The sequence below is a fragment of the Astatotilapia calliptera genome, chromosome 7 (genome assembly GCF_900246225.1).
Source record: "Astatotilapia calliptera chromosome 7, fAstCal1.2, whole genome shotgun sequence".
Taxonomy (NCBI): Eukaryota; Metazoa; Chordata; class Actinopteri; order Cichliformes; family Cichlidae; genus Astatotilapia; species Astatotilapia calliptera.
In genome coordinates, this window is record NC_039308.1 from 53,028,854 (window position 1) to 53,047,690 (window position 18,837).

At 40.6% G+C, this 18,837-nt stretch overlaps 1 protein-coding gene across 5 annotated transcripts in view; it reads left to right on the plus strand.

The window, feature by feature from the left end:
* The first annotated feature begins 5,651 nt into the window (after nt 1–5,651).
* The window catches only part of tjp1b (tight junction protein 1b), a 70,303-nt gene continuing 57,117 nt past the window's right edge, over nt 5,652–18,837 (plus strand). For 2 of the 5 annotated variants that reach the window (XM_026175558.1, XM_026175559.1), the window contains exons 1-2: nt 5,652–6,269; nt 6,801–6,912. In XM_026175558.1, coding sequence (XP_026031343.1) covers nt 5,831–6,269; nt 6,801–6,912 — 551 coding nt within the window. In that variant the 5' untranslated portion in view covers nt 5,652–5,830. Of the gene's footprint in view, nt 6,270–6,800; nt 6,913–15,680; nt 16,221–18,837 lie in introns of those variants that run through there. The other 3 variants (XM_026175568.1, XM_026175569.1, XM_026175560.1) reach the window with 2 other exon arrangements.

An 18,837-nucleotide genomic window follows, 5' to 3' on the forward strand; every position in this document is an offset into this window, starting at 1 on the left:
GACGTGACGGGGCTTCAACAAAAGGCGAGCTTTATTTAGCTGGTTGCAGGCAAAACGTGAAACTAAGAAAGCAAAGAAGACTGAACACTGTGCAACTAAAGACTATGAAACTCAGTGAAAAAACTATGAAGAAACCATGAACACTGAGTAACTATGAACACAGTGAAAACAAAACCCATGACTGAGAGATAACAGACGACTTGAACGTGAACACAGGAAGCCTGAGGACATAAATACACACATGAGGTGATCAGGGGAAGTGGAGACACAAGAGGACATGGCTGACTAGAATTAAACATAATGACAGCACAGGGGAGATTTAATCTAACCACATGAACACAGAACACACACAACCTTTTATCAAAATAAAACAGGAAACATAACGAGACACAGACATGACTGGAACTTGACAAACAAAGAAAACTTGGACATGAAACATGACAGATAAACACACGTAGACTTAACATGACAGGCTGATACGGAAGACTTAACACAGGGATGAGACAAATGGGGAGCTTGATAAATCATGAACTAGAACTGAACTAGGCATGACAGAATGTAAGTAGATAAACTGAAATGAAACTAAACTCAAACGAATAACAAGAACATCAACAACCTCATAACACTGGGTCACACGACCCAGGACCATGACATTTAGGACTGGGGAGAGTATCAAAATGACATGTCTCATCAGCAATGTAACTTTTAAAACCTTTCAAACATATACTTCTCCCAGTATAGTCAGTATTCGTTCGGTTCAACACACCAACACAAACAAAGCGCCTGCACTAATATAGTGTACTTAGATTTGTTACATTACAACTGGAAAATATGTTTTTTCGGTGGCCAAAATTTTGATAACTAGTCGTTACAAAAATTTGCATTATGATTTTGTCCTCTTTTCCTCAGAAATTCTCAATTGTTTTATTTTGCTTATCTTTAAGTGCATTTTCTCTGTCTGGTGCGATAATGTCAAACAGAGGTTGAGTCATGCAGTAAGTAGGGTTTTTTGGCTTGACTTTATGATAAAGATTCAGGAACGAAATATATAACAAATGAACACATGTCAGTGTGGGTCAGTACTGAGAGAGTTGATAAAGGCACAACTATAATCCAGAATTAGATAAAAAAAAATTTCATTGTTAAATGTGTAATGGGAGCGCAAACAGAGAGCTGCGATTAAAGATTAAGTATGCAGCCTTACCCTCAGGTTACGATCTCAGGCAGTAGAACATAATGTCACTGATAACGGATAAGCCTTTCATTTGTAAATATGTAATAACAATGGGATGGCACAGTTGACACTGCTAGTTATTGCAAATGCTTTAAAATGTATTTCTTTAAAAGAAAGACTCAGATCTGCAGAATTGGAACTGGAACTGATCCGACCTGCATGGCACATTCACATTTACAAATGTATTTAAACTTTAAAACAGTGCCACTCTGGTAAATTCATTAAATTTGAAAGCAGAACTAATAGCTGGTCTTACTTTTTTCTTCATTATCAGTTAATAATTAACTGCTGCCTTACTTACACTATGCAAAAAAAACCATTTGGTTCGAAAAGATATTTTTAAAGAACAAACCTCAGTTGTTCTCTTTGTGCGTGACGTCGATCGGTAAAACCCCACTATGATCAGGTTGCTTCATTTCATTTCAAGTTTTTATTTTATTATGTGTATTAATGTTTGGTAATGCATTTGGTCTGATGCTGAGGTTTCTTGATCTGTCTTACCAATGTGAGGATATAAAGTAGCCTTGAGTGTAAAAGCAAGAATTTAAGGGTGGACTTAAAAAATGTAAATAAAAAGATCATATTCTGGATTAAAAAAAATTCTGAGCTTTAAAAATCTGGCAAAAACTCTGGAATTGAGGTTTAAAATTTATGACAAAGCAGTCAGTAAGCATGCGTTTGCCTATAAGTCTTTCCTGCATGTCCTTTATTGATAAACATGCAAGTCTAAATAACTGCAAAACCCTTTTTTACCGGTTTATTTATTATTAGTATTATTGCAGATGTGGTGAAGTTGTGGTTGTGGAAAAACTGAGATCCTGCTGCTCTACAATGGTCCTATTTTCTTTTTGCTAAAACAGCTGTGGTCTTGGTCACCTTGACATAGAAAATGCTGCTGTCAGAGAAACAAGCGAGACGAGCCATCTTTTAGAAAATAGGATCCAGGGCTGAAAGTACACTTAATGTCTTGAAGAGGTGTCATTTTATGTCTGAGGGAACATGCTCACCACTCTTTGAGTGTGTTTTTCTTCTATTTATGCATTGTGCAGGAATTATTTGAATACAGCAAGCACTCAGTAAAAAACCAAAGTTGTTGAACATGGTCTGTGACCTTTGATGCACTGATGCAGATGTGTACACAGCCGTCTGACACCTTTCATCAATTCCGGACATACAGTCATGCTTTTAGAAACAATAATAAACAGTTGTTAGGCAAGGAGATAAGGAGCTTTGTCTACATGTGCATTGTCACGTTTACTGGAAGGAGTGGACTCAGTAAACTCGGAAAGGTGAAAGTTCAGTGTGTCTATGTGCAGTCATCACCAGTTCTGCTATATACAGTGTACAAGGGGAAATGGGGTTCCAGGGATACAGGGGAAAAGGCATCAAAACATCGGACACTCCTCAACTCATTTCTCTCTCAGGCAGGCTCAGCACACCCCAGGGCAGTAATCAAGGGAAGATGTGTACGGAGGGAAACACACACGAATTCAATTCAAGGCAAAACACAAACAGAAGCAGCCAGCACTTCACTAACTAGATTGTTCAACAATCCAGCAAAGAATGACAGCCAGCAACTATCTGGATTGTGGCTGCTGATGAGATAATTGGAGATAGGTGGGGGATTTCCATAGGTGTGTAGAGTCTAGAGCGGGAACCCAGAATGAGTCCCACCCAGTAGCATAGACAACAACATAGAAAGAGAAAGAGAAGTGGAGAAGAGAGAAGCAATAGAAGCAATAGAAACTGAAGCAGAGAGATAGAGAGAAAATAAAACCTGATCAGCCGGAAAGGACTGAGGGACCACGACATATATAGTTTGTTTGTGTATGACAAAAATAAAGTGACAACAAATGAGACAGGAATGACTTTATCCACCACAGGAATGCTCTTAAGAGACACAATAAATCAGTCAAATCAAAGTGATTCAGTATGCAATAAATGCACCTGACACTGAACTTTGACCTGCATCAAAATACAGGTCATGTTTAAACTCAGCAGCTACTCTGTGAACCAGACCCATTCAGCTACTCATTAACTCAAATATCAGCTCAACCAGATGACCCACTGTAGCTCACACTGAGCATCAAAATAGGGATTGCAAAAACGTTGTCTAGTCTAATGAGCATCAATAAATGCCGCCGCCTCTACCTGAGTGTTGTCCATGTCTTTATGACCGCAGTGTATCCATCTTCTGATGGATGCTTCCAGCAGGATAACAAGCCACATGACAAAGCTCAAAGCGGTTTCTTAAACACTGTACTGAAATGACCTCCACTGTCAACAGCTCTCAGTCCAACATTTGGGATTTGGTTCAACAAGAAATTCACGTCATGGATATGCAGCCGACAAATCTGCAGCAACTGTGTGATGCTATCATTTCAATATGGAGCAAAATCTCAGAAGAATGCTTTCAGCAGCTTGTTGAATCTATGTTATGAAGAATTCAGGCAGTTCTGGAGGCAAATGAGTATTCAACCTGGTAATAGCAAGGAGTACCTAATATAGAATGACAGCACGGTGTGGTTCTCTGGCTTAGCTGTAGGTTTAGGGTGCTGCAAAGAATGGTAAACCTGGCTTGCATCTGCTACTTAACCTCTCTCCCATTATAGTAGATGTAGGGCCGGAGCAGAGTGCTCTATAAGTGCAAAGCACAGTAGGTGGCTGTGCAGTTAGACAGAGGAAGAGAAAGACTCAGCGTTCCACAGACAGGCGACACCGTGGAGCAAACATGTCCTCCTTTGCTTAATACAAGGGAAAAACTGCATGTACAACTGGCCTTATGCCTCTCTGTTGTTACTGATGACAACTACAGTAGCTGAGTGAGTGTGAATGATTTGTAAAACTCAGAACACAAAACTACCACACCACTGCAGGAGGTCCCAGTCAAATCATATCAAGTGGGTAAATAACAAAAATAAATCTTTCACTACATTTCCTTCAATCGAGGCAGTTGTTTAAATGAACTGTTTAAAGTACAGTTTAAATGAACATTTGTGTCTGAAATGTGGGTGTGTTAGCATGTATTTTTGCTTTCCTGCTGGAAAAACTTGAAATATTTCTTGGTTAATTTTAGCCCTTTAAAGACAAATAATACACAAATTATAATGCACATATTTTAAAAAAAAATAAGAATATAAAAATTATATCAGCAAATCATAATTTACATTAACTACAGTGCTGTCTTCCCTGGTGCAATCTGAGGCCATGACCAAGTCCCATCTAGTGATGATGAGACATGTTAAAGTGCTATGCACATACTCACAGAATACTCTTTTTTTCTAACTTCCAGTAGAGATACAGTTTAACAGAGCAGCCATTCAGTTACACTGTAATTATTTTATGAGCTTTTTCGATAAGAATAAAGAAAAAACAAAGCTTTTACCAAATGGTCCTTTTTTTAAATCACTAAGGCTTAAATTTTTTTTAAAAGTTTCTAAGTTCTCTTGGTGTCTGTTCAGATATAAGTCATGCCTGCTTAGGCTAATGACAACGGTAACTGACGTAAAAGTGATTATTTAGCCTGCAGCAATTCTCAACATAGAAGAAAAACTCATTTTCTATTCCACCCCGACGCGAGTAACGATCTGAGCCTGACCACTGTAAAAATGATCTCTGCCACAGCCCCTGTTTTGTATCATCTTTTATAACGAGCTGTTTCTGTATTCATACTTCTCAAATTCGGTGATGTATTACTTTTGGCTCAGTTTTTGGTCCTGGTGAATATTTAATGAAAGCCTATTATGGCCACATGTGCAGGAGTCACTGATCAAATAGCACCATCTTCTGGTAAAGGCGTTTATTTTTTTCCACAGCACTTTGATAAAATCCACTTCAAGGTCATATTGGTTTGTGCTGCATTAGTCTTTTCTTTTTAATAGATTTTCATTGAAATACATTAAGCTCCCCTTGAAACACCCTTTTTCCTCCTCGTGTGTTAATGCTTCTCCTTAAGCAGGAGTAACGCTGGATTTAATGGGTCAGTGCCCGTGACGAAATGTTCTAATCTTGTTTTAATCAGGTGTCACATTCTCACAGCAATATCCAGGAAGGTGAGTTGTTAGGAGAGTTGCTGAGCTGCGGATTGCTGAGTTCCTCCCATCTTACTCAGCCTAACAGTATGTCTCATTCACTTTACACAGTTTTCCTCGATGGGTAGAGGATTTGACTCTCGCACTCCTTGTTTTGTAAGTCCCTGGTGATTTCGAGGCCAGTCAGCACAACCCAAAATAACTGTGGAGCCTTCTGACATGGTTGTTCTAAATTATCTTCTGGGCTGTAACAGAACAGAAAAACTAGTTAGACACATTTTTAATTAAATGGGCCATACGGATATGAAATGAAGACTTTAGTGAATGTTTGATCTTCCAACAAGACAGGAAAATAATGCAAAATATGTTGAGGGTGTCTAAGCGCTGGTGAGCAATGTGCATTGGTGTACTTAAGAGTCTGTTAATCTTCTTAGTGTCGCTAAGTACCCGGCTAGAAATCAGCTACTGTCCAGATTGTCTCTTCCTGGCCCAGATAAACGACTCAGACAACAACAAAGGGAGGCTTGAAGAAATATGTGGCAAGGTCTCTTCACTGGCATGAAATATGCACCTCCCCTCCTTTGGGAACTATTTTGACAGAGCTGTGGAAGAAGTTTTGGTGGATTTCCTCAACTCGAAGATGTTTGGCAGTGGCACCAAGAGGTGGTTCGTGAAGAGGCAAAGAAGACAGCAGCAGCAGAGGTCTGGCAGGAAGCCATGTGCCAGGAAGAAGCAGAGATGGGCAGCTAAGATTCTCCAGCAGCACAGAGAAAAGATCCTGAGCGAGCTGGATGTCAACAGTGTACTTCCTTACCTGGTGTATGACAAGGTTTTTTCACTGGGAGAGTACAAGGAAATACTGGGACAGGATTCGGACAAGAAGCGGACCGAGATATTCCTGGACCACCTGTCCTCGAAGGGGCCTGCTGCATTCAGCTCATTCTGCTCTGTTTTGGAGGAAGTTTGTCCTCACCTGCTAACCTGTTTTCTGTTGGATGGAGAAGGTAAAAACATTAATAAGCCTCTAATTACACCATTAAGCAGTAAAGCACAAAAACAAGAGGTCATAGAGGGTCTTTCTAATAAAAATGTTTCAGCTCATTAATCTGTGGCAGCTTTGCACTTACATGTTCAAAAGTTTTAATTATGTACACATATAAAAAGTACAATACAAAGGAAATTAAACTACTTTGCAGTAATCCAGCACAACAGACTAATAGCAAGCAAAAATAGCTTCTTAAATCTGGGTGGCCGAGGGGATTACTGAGCCGCCAGCGTTCCTAACTAGCCTCTGACAACATATGGCCTCAACGTGGGTGCAAATGCAGGGCCTTGTCTGTGCCGCACTACTCCAGGTTAATGTGTTTTTACATAAAACACACTCTCACAAAGAGAAGTGAGTGTCTTCCTTACATGTGGCAATTTCCCACAATTACCAGCTCATGAATTCTTCTGCTTGTTCACCCGGTCAGAGAGAAAGAGGTGTAAATCAGCCAAGTTGTAAAAAGGGCTAAAATATTAATCTGCTCCTACAGATGGTGTCTCAGGACAGGGCGAGAAAGGGGGCATCACTGCGCCCCCAAACACTCCAGGAGAGCAACCTCTGTGCTCGCCTCCCATGTACACCGACCCCATATTTGACTCCAGGTGAGAACTGCTTTACATACCCTATCAATGATGTCATGTTGAGTTTTATTTCTGCTGAATCACATGATGCTCTACGAGAAGATAAAATCATCCTTCCATGTTTTAAACATTCAGATCGATGACAAATTAACAGCTGTGACTAAAAGAGTGACGAAACAATGCAAAATGCAGAAGATCGTTTTCAGTTGTGATACAAAGTTAATATCCGCTCATTATGGGCATGAATGTTTGAATAGTTTTAGCCTTTTAAAGATTTCTTTTTCCACGGCTGGGATGATTTTAGAGCACCCATCTTTCATGTGATTAAAAAATAACTTTGAATTTAGTTTGGATTTTCTTGAATTCAAAGAGGGTCAATGTCATACATAAAGGCTCAAATATTTACATACACCCTTGCCAAAATATGGTAAGTGTCCTCTAGCAAGTTGGAACTTTACTAGACCCATGGTAGCCACCAACGAGGCATAATTATTGTTGGATATTTGACAACTCATCTGGGCAGAATTGGTCAAGTTCATTTGAATTGGTTGGTTTATCCACACGTTCCACAAATTTTCAGTAGACTTGAGGTCGGGGTTTTGGTAAGGGTGAGAGTTTGGTCTTCTTTCAGTCCTTGGTAAAGGTCTAAATAACTTGTACTTACATAAATGATTTTTAACTGATGATCTTTGAATCTGCAGTGGTTTAGAAATGACTACAAGAGACCTTAAACAGTTCAGAGAAATCATTAAAAGCCCCAAATTAACATGAAATTAATGTCCATGATGAGTGAATGTAAACTTGTGAACTGCATGAGGTGTAATAGAATTTTATTCTAATACTTATTTAAAAAAATCAAAAAGACCAAATGAGTTAATATTGTTAGGAATAATCTAAGCAATGCAGCACTGAAACAGTCACAGCACCGCTAAAAATAAAACTGCAGAAAAGAGGCGCATAAAATGACCTCTGGTGAGTTTGTTGATTTTTTTTGTATGTAAGAGAGCGAGCCTGGTAGACAAAGTCCTGCGAGGGTGTTTTTTGTCACAGAGTGTGTCAGCCCTTCTGAATGCGTCGTGACTGAGTGACGGTGTCTTTCTGGATGTGTGTGTGTGTGTGTGTGTGGACCTCTGGAGACCTCCATTGGCCCAGCTTGCACGGTGGCGGGGGTTGGGCAGAAAATATTTCATAGTGTGAGTGTCGTGTGTGTGTATGAGAGGTAGCATGGATGGGTGGTTGGGGGGCGTTTGTGATGCTTCAAGTGAAGGGACAGGCAAGCTGATATGCTCCCTGGGCCGTTCCTTTTTAATGTATGACAGCTAAGTCAGCATGGGGACAGCCATCCTAGTGGTTTGGCCCTGGGCACTGACACACACGCATAGACACACACATACACACACAGACAGGCTGACAGAAACAAACCAACACACTAAACAGCATAACAGCACAGAGAATGGTCACAGAGCCTCCACAGGAGATGCAGTACGCTAACAAGCCAATGTAAGTCCTCTTAAAATTTCATTTCAGGATTGATGCTTTGTTTGTGCGTTCACCTGTTCGTGTTCAGCCGTATACACGAAGACGCTCCTTGGAAACTGACGTCTCTGACATGCATCTGCAGGTTTTGTGAATGGCTTGTTTTCAGTGCACTTGTCTTTGTTAATGCGAATGTCACTACATCTGGCGAATCAAGCGTCGGGCAGTGTTGTCTGCATGTATATCAGGATAAAAAAGCGTAATCTTTTGTTTGTTCACTTCTAGAAGAAGTAGGACAGAAACTGCCTCAAGTGATGGATGCTTGGCTTCAAAAATTGTGCGCCAGCATGTGTCCCAGTGTGACAGCGTGAAGCACGACTGCTTGCCTGCCTTGTTATAAATGTGAAGGCAACCTGGGAATGTCTTCCTCTTGTTTGAACTATGTGAAGTCATGTGAGTTTTTTCCCCCCTTTTATTCTCTGAACACTTTCTCTGATCCACAGCAGAGGAGCAGATTGATTGTCAGCTGTGTGGGTTCAAAGAGGCACTGTGTTTATTAGTTTGGCTTTTTGTTGCCTCTGGTCAGTATCCTGCTGACTGAGAGTGAACACGCAGCATTTAATCACATCTCCAGGCTTCTGCCTTAAAGGGCACTGAGAACCTGTGTGTACCCACAGGGAAGGTGCAGGGAATGATGGGAAGCTTGCTGAATCCAGTTTAAAGGCCGCTGGTTGCCAGATTGTTTACAATATGCAGCTATTCTTGGTTTTAAAATCAACACTCAAGACCTCTTGAGCACTCATCTGTGAATGTGCAAAGGTTTCTTAGCCTGTACTGAAGTGAAAATTCAAAGGCATGTAAGCCATGATTGCACAGATATATTTAATGAGTAACTGGCTATTTTTCAAAACCTGCATATGTTCCGTTCCCCTATGGAAAATGAGGTGATTACCCAGGATGCGTTGGCTGTGTGTTTGGCTCTGAGGCCTTATATCTATACGTGAGCCAGCAGCCATGATGTAAGGCACCATGCTTTCATCCATAAGTGGAGAAAATGAGATGCTGGCGGGTTGAAGAGGAGGTGGAGGAGGAGAGGAGAGATTAGCTGGAGCTGAGGTTATGCTTCTCCGTGCTGATGACTCACCTCACGGTACACAGAGAGAAAGCACTGCGACAGCGCTGAGGTGTGACTGTGTGTGTGTGTGTGCGTGCGTGTGCGAGTGCTTCATTACTCTTGGTCTTCTTGGTGCAGTGCATTCATGTGAAGAGGACTTTCTCTGTGAACTCCTCTTTGTTTGGTGCACGAGTAATAAATCACAGTGTTACAGCGGTTGTGGTTCTCGGGGCTTTCGTCCAGGTTTGGCTCCTCTGGGAGCAGCTTCCGAGTCCTACAAACCAGCTTTGATTCTGCTGTGCAGAAAGAAGTGGACAAGCAAATGGAAGGACACAAGAAAGAAGGGCAGCCCTGTGTGTCCTATTTACTTGCTTGGAAAAAAAAGAAAAGAAAGAAAGACGAGGACTTTAGTGTGTTAATTGTGCACACGTGTACCTGTGTGTGTCTGTGTGAGCACGCTGGTTTTGGCGTGCGTGAGCGTGTGAGTGCGCGGCGCACAATAAGAGATGTCAGCAGTGGGTTCTCATGTGAGAAGGGTAATGATGGGGACGGCTCCTCAGTGGAGATGCAGAGGAGGGGGATGCCAGTGTGCAATCAAAGTGCTGCAGTGGAGTGTGCATGGAAATGCAGTGGGCTTCAGACTGCAGCACAGCCACTGACCCACTGTTGTGTTAGTGCTTCCCCACTGACACACTACCACTGGTTTCCATACACACTCCCTGCAGTGTGTATGTGTGCATGTGAAAACAAAAGACAGAGGGAGATAGAGAGAAGCTTCGGTAATGTCTCTGTGTGTGTCCTCAGCAGTTTTCCTATCATTTAATGGCTGCCGTGTCTTACATGACTGATAATGATGATGTGCAGAGTCTGATTAATCAGGGGACTTATCTGAGTGGCATCCTAGTCAATGGGAGGTGACACGGTGCTTTGCTGGTAGGTTTGCTGGAGTGCAACTCTGCACTGATGATTCCATTATCGATGTATTAGCTGACTGTTGACAGGGTTCAAGATGCTACGAACAGGAAGCAAAGAGGCTTTTTTTACATAAGAAACTGAATTATCTAACAAAGTCTACAGGAAGGTACCTCTAATGATCTATCCATAGGTTTTTTTTCTGCATATCCAAGGCTCAGGGTCACATCTGGCCTGAAGTCTATCCCAAGGTGTCATAGGGGAAGAGGTGGGTTACACCTTGGATAATTTAACTATCTATCACAGCCATTCATATCTACATTGACACCAATCACCAATTAAACTAATGTCTTTGGACGTTAGTTTAATTGGTTCACAGGCTCACAAACTCCACACAGAAAGGCCCTGCCAGCTGCACTAACCACCACACCACCGTGCCGCCCTGCCACTAATAGAAGATCATTAAATTCTACTTTGTGCTGTTTTCTAATTACACACAATTTAGCCGATGTACTTTCAAAACAAACCAAAATCCTACACCGTTACTCTCACCTCATATCCTCACTGTCATGAGTTAAAAATGAAAGCTACGCTAACATTACTACACATTAGATCATTTTATGTCTATCTTAATGTCATTACTGGGCAATTCTGTGCATCTTTAAGAAATTTTACTTAGTGATTTCTACACAAATGAATGAAGTAAATGAGATCTATGATATGCATCCAAAGATTAATCAAACTGAAATATACTGACTTTGAAAATACTGGAATTTAAAAATATCTGAAATATGAGACCAATGGATGAAAACCTAGTGTTTATATAGTTATAGCAATATGTATTAATTGATATCTTACTTTATAGTCTGTCTGCTCCAGAAACCTGTGTAGGAGCCAAGCTCGTTTCAAGGCTTTGCAGGTGCATTTAATGTCTATGCATATAAATCACTATATGTTTTATTTTGCTTTTAAACTGAATCATATTTACTTTATGCACACTGAAGCCTTTTCATCAGCAGGTACTGGATGAATGAACTTATGGACATATGAGCACTGGGTGAATTTAGGTTCCTTTAAAGCCCGAAGGCTTTTCTGCTTCCAGTCACCCAGAAGTAACTAGCTGGCAACCACCAAAAGGGCTGTTTTACATTTCAGAATACGCCTGATGTTCATTCTCAGCATATCAGCTCTAGTTATTTCTAAAACATCATATCCTATATGAACATTTACTCTAGAAGCTCACTGTACCGTTACACACGCAGTGTCACCCTGCGTTTGCCAATGAGAGTTTAACACTGTCAGTTGGGTAGATTAGGATACTTTCGCGGATAGAACACACGACATCACGGGTGCAAACATTTTTAGCAGCGTCGGCCACAGAGGGATTTGCTCCCCTGACACTGGCAGCTTTAGTGTCATGCTCTGTCTGTTTAGCTGTATGGTGGAAATCATTTGGATGACGAAACCGTTGCCAAACTTGATTTTTCATTTTGATTTTTTAAAACATAAATGAAATCATTAGCTAATGCCTTCAGCTCACAACAGTTAAATGATCAATTCAGCTGCTCGCAGCAGACGTATGTAGTATAAAACCTCCCCAGTTTCCATTTATCTTTTGTTTATGTCTGAGCTGGTGAGGGTGAGAGGTGCAGTTCAGAAACTCAGGTGTCCTCTAAGACTTCAAAGTCTAGACTAATCGACTTACTCTGAAGCTTACAACGGCACCTCTGTGTCAGTCTATTGACTGGGAAGCAACCCACGCCAGCGTCTGTTTGCTGCTAATGACAGGTGGTGTGGGCACTGAGGCAGAGCTACTACGACCACACTTCACTCCAATTCAGCAATCACAAACATAATCAAAAAGGCAGAAAAAAGCATTAAAATATTGCTTTTACATTGGATAACTGATATTAGATATTTTTTGTTATAAATGCTACCTCATGAACTGCAATCAAAGGTTTAGTTCATATACCATATTTGCCTTTTTAGTTATTGGGGCTTAAAAATAAAACAATTTAAAAGAAAATGGTTCTTATGCACTCTCGTAAAACAGAAACTAGACGAGACATAAATCTCTTTGAATAGCTGATGGTTGGTTGTGATGTGAATATGTATAAGGCAGTTAAAAAATAATGTGGTTGTAAGAGGTATGAGCTCACAGAATTCATAACCCAGTGATAGAAGAATAAGGGAGCGTAATAATTCCCTGGAAAGAAGTTCAATAAAATAAATACGAGGGTGTCTCCAGTGAAAAAGTCCAATAAAATTACATCATACTGTGTTTGATACTCTGGTGAATATTCATTGTTCACATGCTTTATGTGCGGATGGGGTTAAGCAGACACACAGAACTGATGAATTTGTTGTAATCTTCAGACTTTCTCATTCATATAACTCTGCACTGGTTGTTATGAGCAACTGTGACAGCTACAAATCATTTTACTGAGCATTCAAACTGTATGAGGTTTAAAAGACAAGTGTAAACTGTGAGCACATTCCACTTATATTCACCCTGGGTTAGGGTTAGCTCATACTGTCATTGCATGTCTTTCAAAGTGCAGCCTCTCTCTGCTCAGTTAGCCTGCATGCATTGCCCTCTGGGTGCTCAATCTCTTCTTTCTACATCCCAGACAATGAAAACTGGACAGGAGACTCACAATTAAGTATGATTCTCATTGGTGTCTCTGTGGTATTTGCAAGCCTTGTGGAAAACTCTCAAGGTAAAATTACTCACCAGCTGTGTCCTGTTACTGTCTACTAATCTATGTCATACATAAATATGAAAACAAAGCCAAAAAATGCACAGTAACATAAGTAATCCGTTACTTTCTGTTATCCTTTGGAAGTTAAGAGTAATCACCAAGGACCATCAAAATCTCCAAGTTACTGGTTACATTCACTGGACATTCAGAACTGAGTGAGAACTTTCTTTTTCTCAAAATTATATGCTAATCGGCATAAAATGATATTAAAACATACATTATGACCCTCATTACCAGATAAAATATAAGGACTTTTTTTTTATATGATCACCAAGCTATATACTGTTTAAGTCTAAGCACATACAGGCTTATGGGTTGAAAATACTTGGGGTCAGTCAGACCTAAAGCATGATAAAAATATGGCATTTCTGTCTGAGTGCGCTCACTGGTCTTTTTTCCCCTGCGAGGGGTGGCTGAGGCTCAGGAGGTAGACCAGATTGTCCAATAAGTGGAGGACTGCTGATTTTTCCCGTCCTCATGCAGAAAACTCCTCGGGTGGGACACAGAGCCCCAAGTTGCATCACCATTGGTGTGTGACAGTGCGGCCATATAGACAATCTGCTGCATTAATCGGCCTCAGTTTTTTCATCTCTTTAGTATAATAGAAGCTTATCTGTATGTCACATGTTTCCCATATGTCATAATTTATTCAGTAAGATGGGGATTATACTTGGTTGTGGAATCGGACACTGGCAGCTGCAGAAAACGTGGATCAGTAGTCATTCCTGTCATACTTTTTTTTGTACAACTGCCTGAAGGGTCCAATCTGGACCCTTATAGATGGATAAACACCTGTTTACACCTGTTTATTTGCATATATATATATATAGGGGTGCAACAATACTCGATATCGATATTGAACCGTTCGATACAGTGCTTTCGGTTCGGTACGCATATGTATCGAACAATACAAAATTTTTAATTTATTTTATCAACTTTACTTCTGACGATGCTGTCTGTATTGAGCGCTCAGTGGATCTGCGTTCGACTACTCCACCTAGGCTGCACTTTCGAGTGCAGATCCACTGAGCGCAGCGCAAGCTAGCAAGACAGAAGCTAAGCTCGTTGCAACATGGCAACTGCCTCAACGCTACCCGAAACTGAACCTCCCCCACCCTCATTCAGATCTGGCGTTTGGAACTATCTTGGTTTTCATGTGAAGCATGACCCTGAAGGTAAGCGCGTCATGGACAAAAGTAAAACAGTATGTCGGATGTGCCACGCAATGCTCAATTGGCGGGAACTAGTGCGTTAGCTTGTTAGCTTCTTAACATGTTGACGTCGTCCAGCCCCACGCACGGGGCGATCCGCGGTAACTCGTTAACGGAGATTTGCCGCATTATGGCGTTAACGTCATTTTAACGAGCTTAACGCTGACTGCACTAGTGGGAACACAACGAATATGACTGCACATTTACGCCGACATCATCCTAGTGCAAAGACAAGTGGAAGCAGACAAAAACAACAAGCACGCATGCTACAAACCTTACCCGAGTCATTTAGACAGCCGTTAGCACATGATTCTCCTTATGGGGACCTGATATGTTTAATATGCTGCTGAGAATATAGCCCAGAAGAAGCGGATAGTATAGCTTTTATTTTGGAAAGAGCCATTTCTCTGTAATAAACTCGATCTGTAATTTCTCTGTGATTTCTCGATCAGATAGATTTTTTTAAATTATTTTGTTGTTTCAGCAACATTAAATTAAAAAACTGCACTTTTGAGTTAAAATATATATTTCTAATTTTAATAAATGACAAATTAAAAAGGCATGAACATTTTTTTGTATCGAAAAAATATCGAACCGTGACACCAAAGTATATGTATATTTATTCATATATATATATATATATATATATATATATATATATATATATATATATATATATATATATATACACACATATTAAAGGTGCAATGATACACAAAATTCACGCTTTGGTTCGATACTTTGGTGTCACGGTTTGATAATTTTTCGATACAAAAAAATGTTCATGCCTTTTTAATATATCTATTAAATATATATATGAGGCTACAGCAGCACAAATATATATATATATATATATATATATATATATATATATATATATATATATATATATATATATATATATATATATATATATATATATATATATATATATATATATATATTAAAATGCAATAAAACTGGTGGAGACATGCCTACTTATCCAGCACACCAGGACCCTTTTGAAAAAACAAAACAAAACGGAATTTAGGCATCATTCATCTATCAGGAGAGGCAGGGTGTTCAGGGAGCTCTGAATTCCTAGTTACGCCCCTGCAAGTCATTACCGCTTCCCGGAAGTATTACCTAACAAAGGTAGTCGACTTTAAAAAAAAGAACCAACCTTTAAAAAGTAATTAAAGGCAAACTTTCGACTTCCTAAATGGATGCTACAAGCGAGCATCTCTAAATGAATCGGTCCCTTGACCCCCCCTCCTCCTCCCCTCCCTCCTCCCCTCCCTCCCAGTCGCTCCCCTCTGACTACACTGTACACACACTCTCTCCCCTACCTCACACACACGGACGCCTGGACGCTGCAGCGTTTTTAAGAGAGTGTTTCCAACCCTGGGCAGGAAGGAGGAGGCAGGAGGAAGGAGATAATGTCCAAATCCTGACCGTAGTCATTAAAAAGAATACTAAAAAAAAAATACTTAAAAAATCACAGTTCGGATGGATCGGCGGTGTGTTTGCCAGAGCTAAAAAACAAAGAAAAAAAAAAACACGGTCAGAGTGTCATTGCAGACATGGGTCGCAGCGGTACGGCACCTTTCTCTCAGCTCCTCGGGGAGTGTTTTCACTGTCAGTCCTTCAGCGCTGGAAATGGCGTTGTGATGCTGAGCACGGAAGACGCAGCGGAGGCGGATGCCAGGGACTAAAGAAATATATGATCACCTGTGCTTTTCTTTGGGTTGGATTTTTAGTAGCGGTGGACAGTACCATGGTGAATTACCAGAAATACATTACTGTTATGCAGCTGGCTCTGGGGGTGACCGCCTCCAACAAAGAACATTGTCTTCCACCCAGGAAGCGTATGTGGTGAGTATCACTCGCGGTGCGGATGATGGTGATGATGGTGATGATGATGATGTGATGCAGGTTGAGGAGAGAAGGAAAAGGGGGGACTGCGATGAGCCGAGCCGTCGCCTCCCACATCTCGTCAAACGGATGAGCGGGTTATACGGAGCCAAAATGCGCCCGGCTCACTCTCCGAAATGACATAATATTCCTGTCAGCCACTGCAGCCGGTCTGCACCATGTTGCAATCGTTACAAACCCACTGTGGTCGATACACGGTGGGGCAAAGCAACTACTCCGCATGCTGGGAGTTTGCGTGCGTGCGTGTCAGTGCACCCGTGCGCGTTTGGAGACAAGTGGCTCTTTTAGCCTTGTCCTTCCCATGCATTAGTTTGTAAAGTTGAATGCGTAGGATGATGTCATAGCTCCATCGTGGGTTTTTTTCTTTTTACCCCCCTCATCCTAACTTCATGTGCTTTAATGTACTGTATGGCCTCCACTGCACAGCTGTTGTCACTGGAAATGTCATCATCAAGCTAATCATGTGGTAAACATCACCCCCTCCTCCCCGACCTCACTCCTGTTCCCAATGCTGTGTTGTAACTAGTTAATAAAATGTAAAGCATGAAACATGTTTCGCGCCTGTTTTTTTTTTAATGTCCTGTCCTGCAGCCAGGCCTCTGTACATCTCTCATTAAACATTTTTATCTCCATAATCTGCTCTCAGCATGTCTTTGTGTCTTGTCTACCCACCTATTCAGTGTCCCCATTACTCTGTGTGCCTGAACGCTACAGTATATTTCAGTGACCACCTCTCTTTCTTTCGCGTCCTCATGCGGCCTTGTTCATTTATTTACTCCAAAGGCAGCCTTCCTTTCATTCCCCTTTTTCCCTGACTGTAAGTAAGATTGCTCGTGGAGGCGGCTCCAACGTGTGTGAGACAGTATCCCTAATTACAGCCGGATTACCATCTTGTTTGAAAGCAAAGATGGTTAATTAGGAGTCAATAGACTCAATGGCACTCTGATACGGTCTAACGCAAATTCAAAATGTATCGCACAGTGTGGCACAGGCTAGTGTGGCTCCAGTGTGTGTGAGAGAGGCTTAACTGTTATCATCACCTGTTTTGAGCCAACCTAAACCATTTCCGTGACTGAGAGAAGAACAAAACACAGCCAGAATTTAACAGCACCTAAGTTAAATTACTTTATGTTATGATAACAGTAAGTTAGCAGTCATTGTTTGTTTGTTTTTTTTACTAATAAGATGTCCCTACACTCTTTTGTTGTGCCTTAATTCAAATATTTACTGCAGACACCATCCTTTATAAACAATAAAGAAGAGTCAAAGTGCTGCTGTAGCCTCAGCAGGGGTCAGGAGCTTATCACATGGAGCTTTTTATCTCTGGGTTTCTTTCAGCTAATCATATTCCTTAGTCATCGTCTTATTAGCCTAATTGCCCCCCATAGGAGAAGATAGGGGACTTATTTCACTGAGACTGAGGATTCATTTCATGTTTCTCCTCTTATTGTTGTTTTCATATCTACGCCTCTGTATTTAGGGAGGTTTTGGAAGAAGCTGCTTATTGTCTCCTCTAAAGCAGTGCACTGACAAAAGAGGCTAAAGTGATTGTGTAACTCTCAAAGTGATATCTGACTTTGTTAAAGCGAATACTTTTCCTTACAGATAAATCCCAGAAATTGAAAGATGAAGTGAAGTTTCTGCAGAGACAACCAGTGTTTGGTTTCTAAACTTTCTTCCACTGTTTGTCACTGAGTGCACCACAACAATCACTTTAACACTCATGCTTTTGGTTACACTTCACAAATTTTTTGAATCATGTTAAAGAGGTTTAAAATCTATCATGGGTTTTTTTTTCTTTTTGTGTGGTCTTTTAAATTTGCTTGAAATTGATGTTCTTTTACTAATGTCTGTATTTTGTCCGTGTCACATTACAGTGCAGCGCTATTCAAATTTCATCCAACATGAACTGATCTTTGACAAAAAGTGTTTTGGTCACTGTAGCAAGTCTTAAACATATTCTAGGTTTTATTTGTGCTGTGGTGTTCACTAATCTGCCAAATCATATGAAAACAAAATCATACAAATCATATGGAAAGAAAAAGGTTTGCAAGGAGGTGGGAATATATATATGTCAAGAGATTAAAAAAAAACTCTTCAAAGTGCATTTTCACATGAATGTATAATAACTTTAGGGAAAAATCAGTCAAAGCACTGTAGTGATGAGACATCAGCAGCTACAGTTAATATTATATTATAATTTTATCACGTAAAAAGCATGGTGCCATTTAAAAAGACACACATTTAATCCAATTCAGTTTTATTTATATAGCACGAAATCACAACAACAGTTGCCTCGAGGTATTTTATATTGTAAGGCAAAGACGTCAAAATAATACAGAGAAAACCCCAGCAATCAGATGACCCCCATTAACACTTAGCACTTGGCGACAGAGGGAAGGAAAAACTCCCTTTTTATCAGGAAGAAACCTCAGGCATAACCAGGCTCAGGGAGGGACAGCAATCTGTGGTTGGGCGTGATGGGAGGGACAGAGGACAAAAGACACATCAGATCAAAATCCCTGTATAGGAATTTCTTTTATTTATGCATTATTCA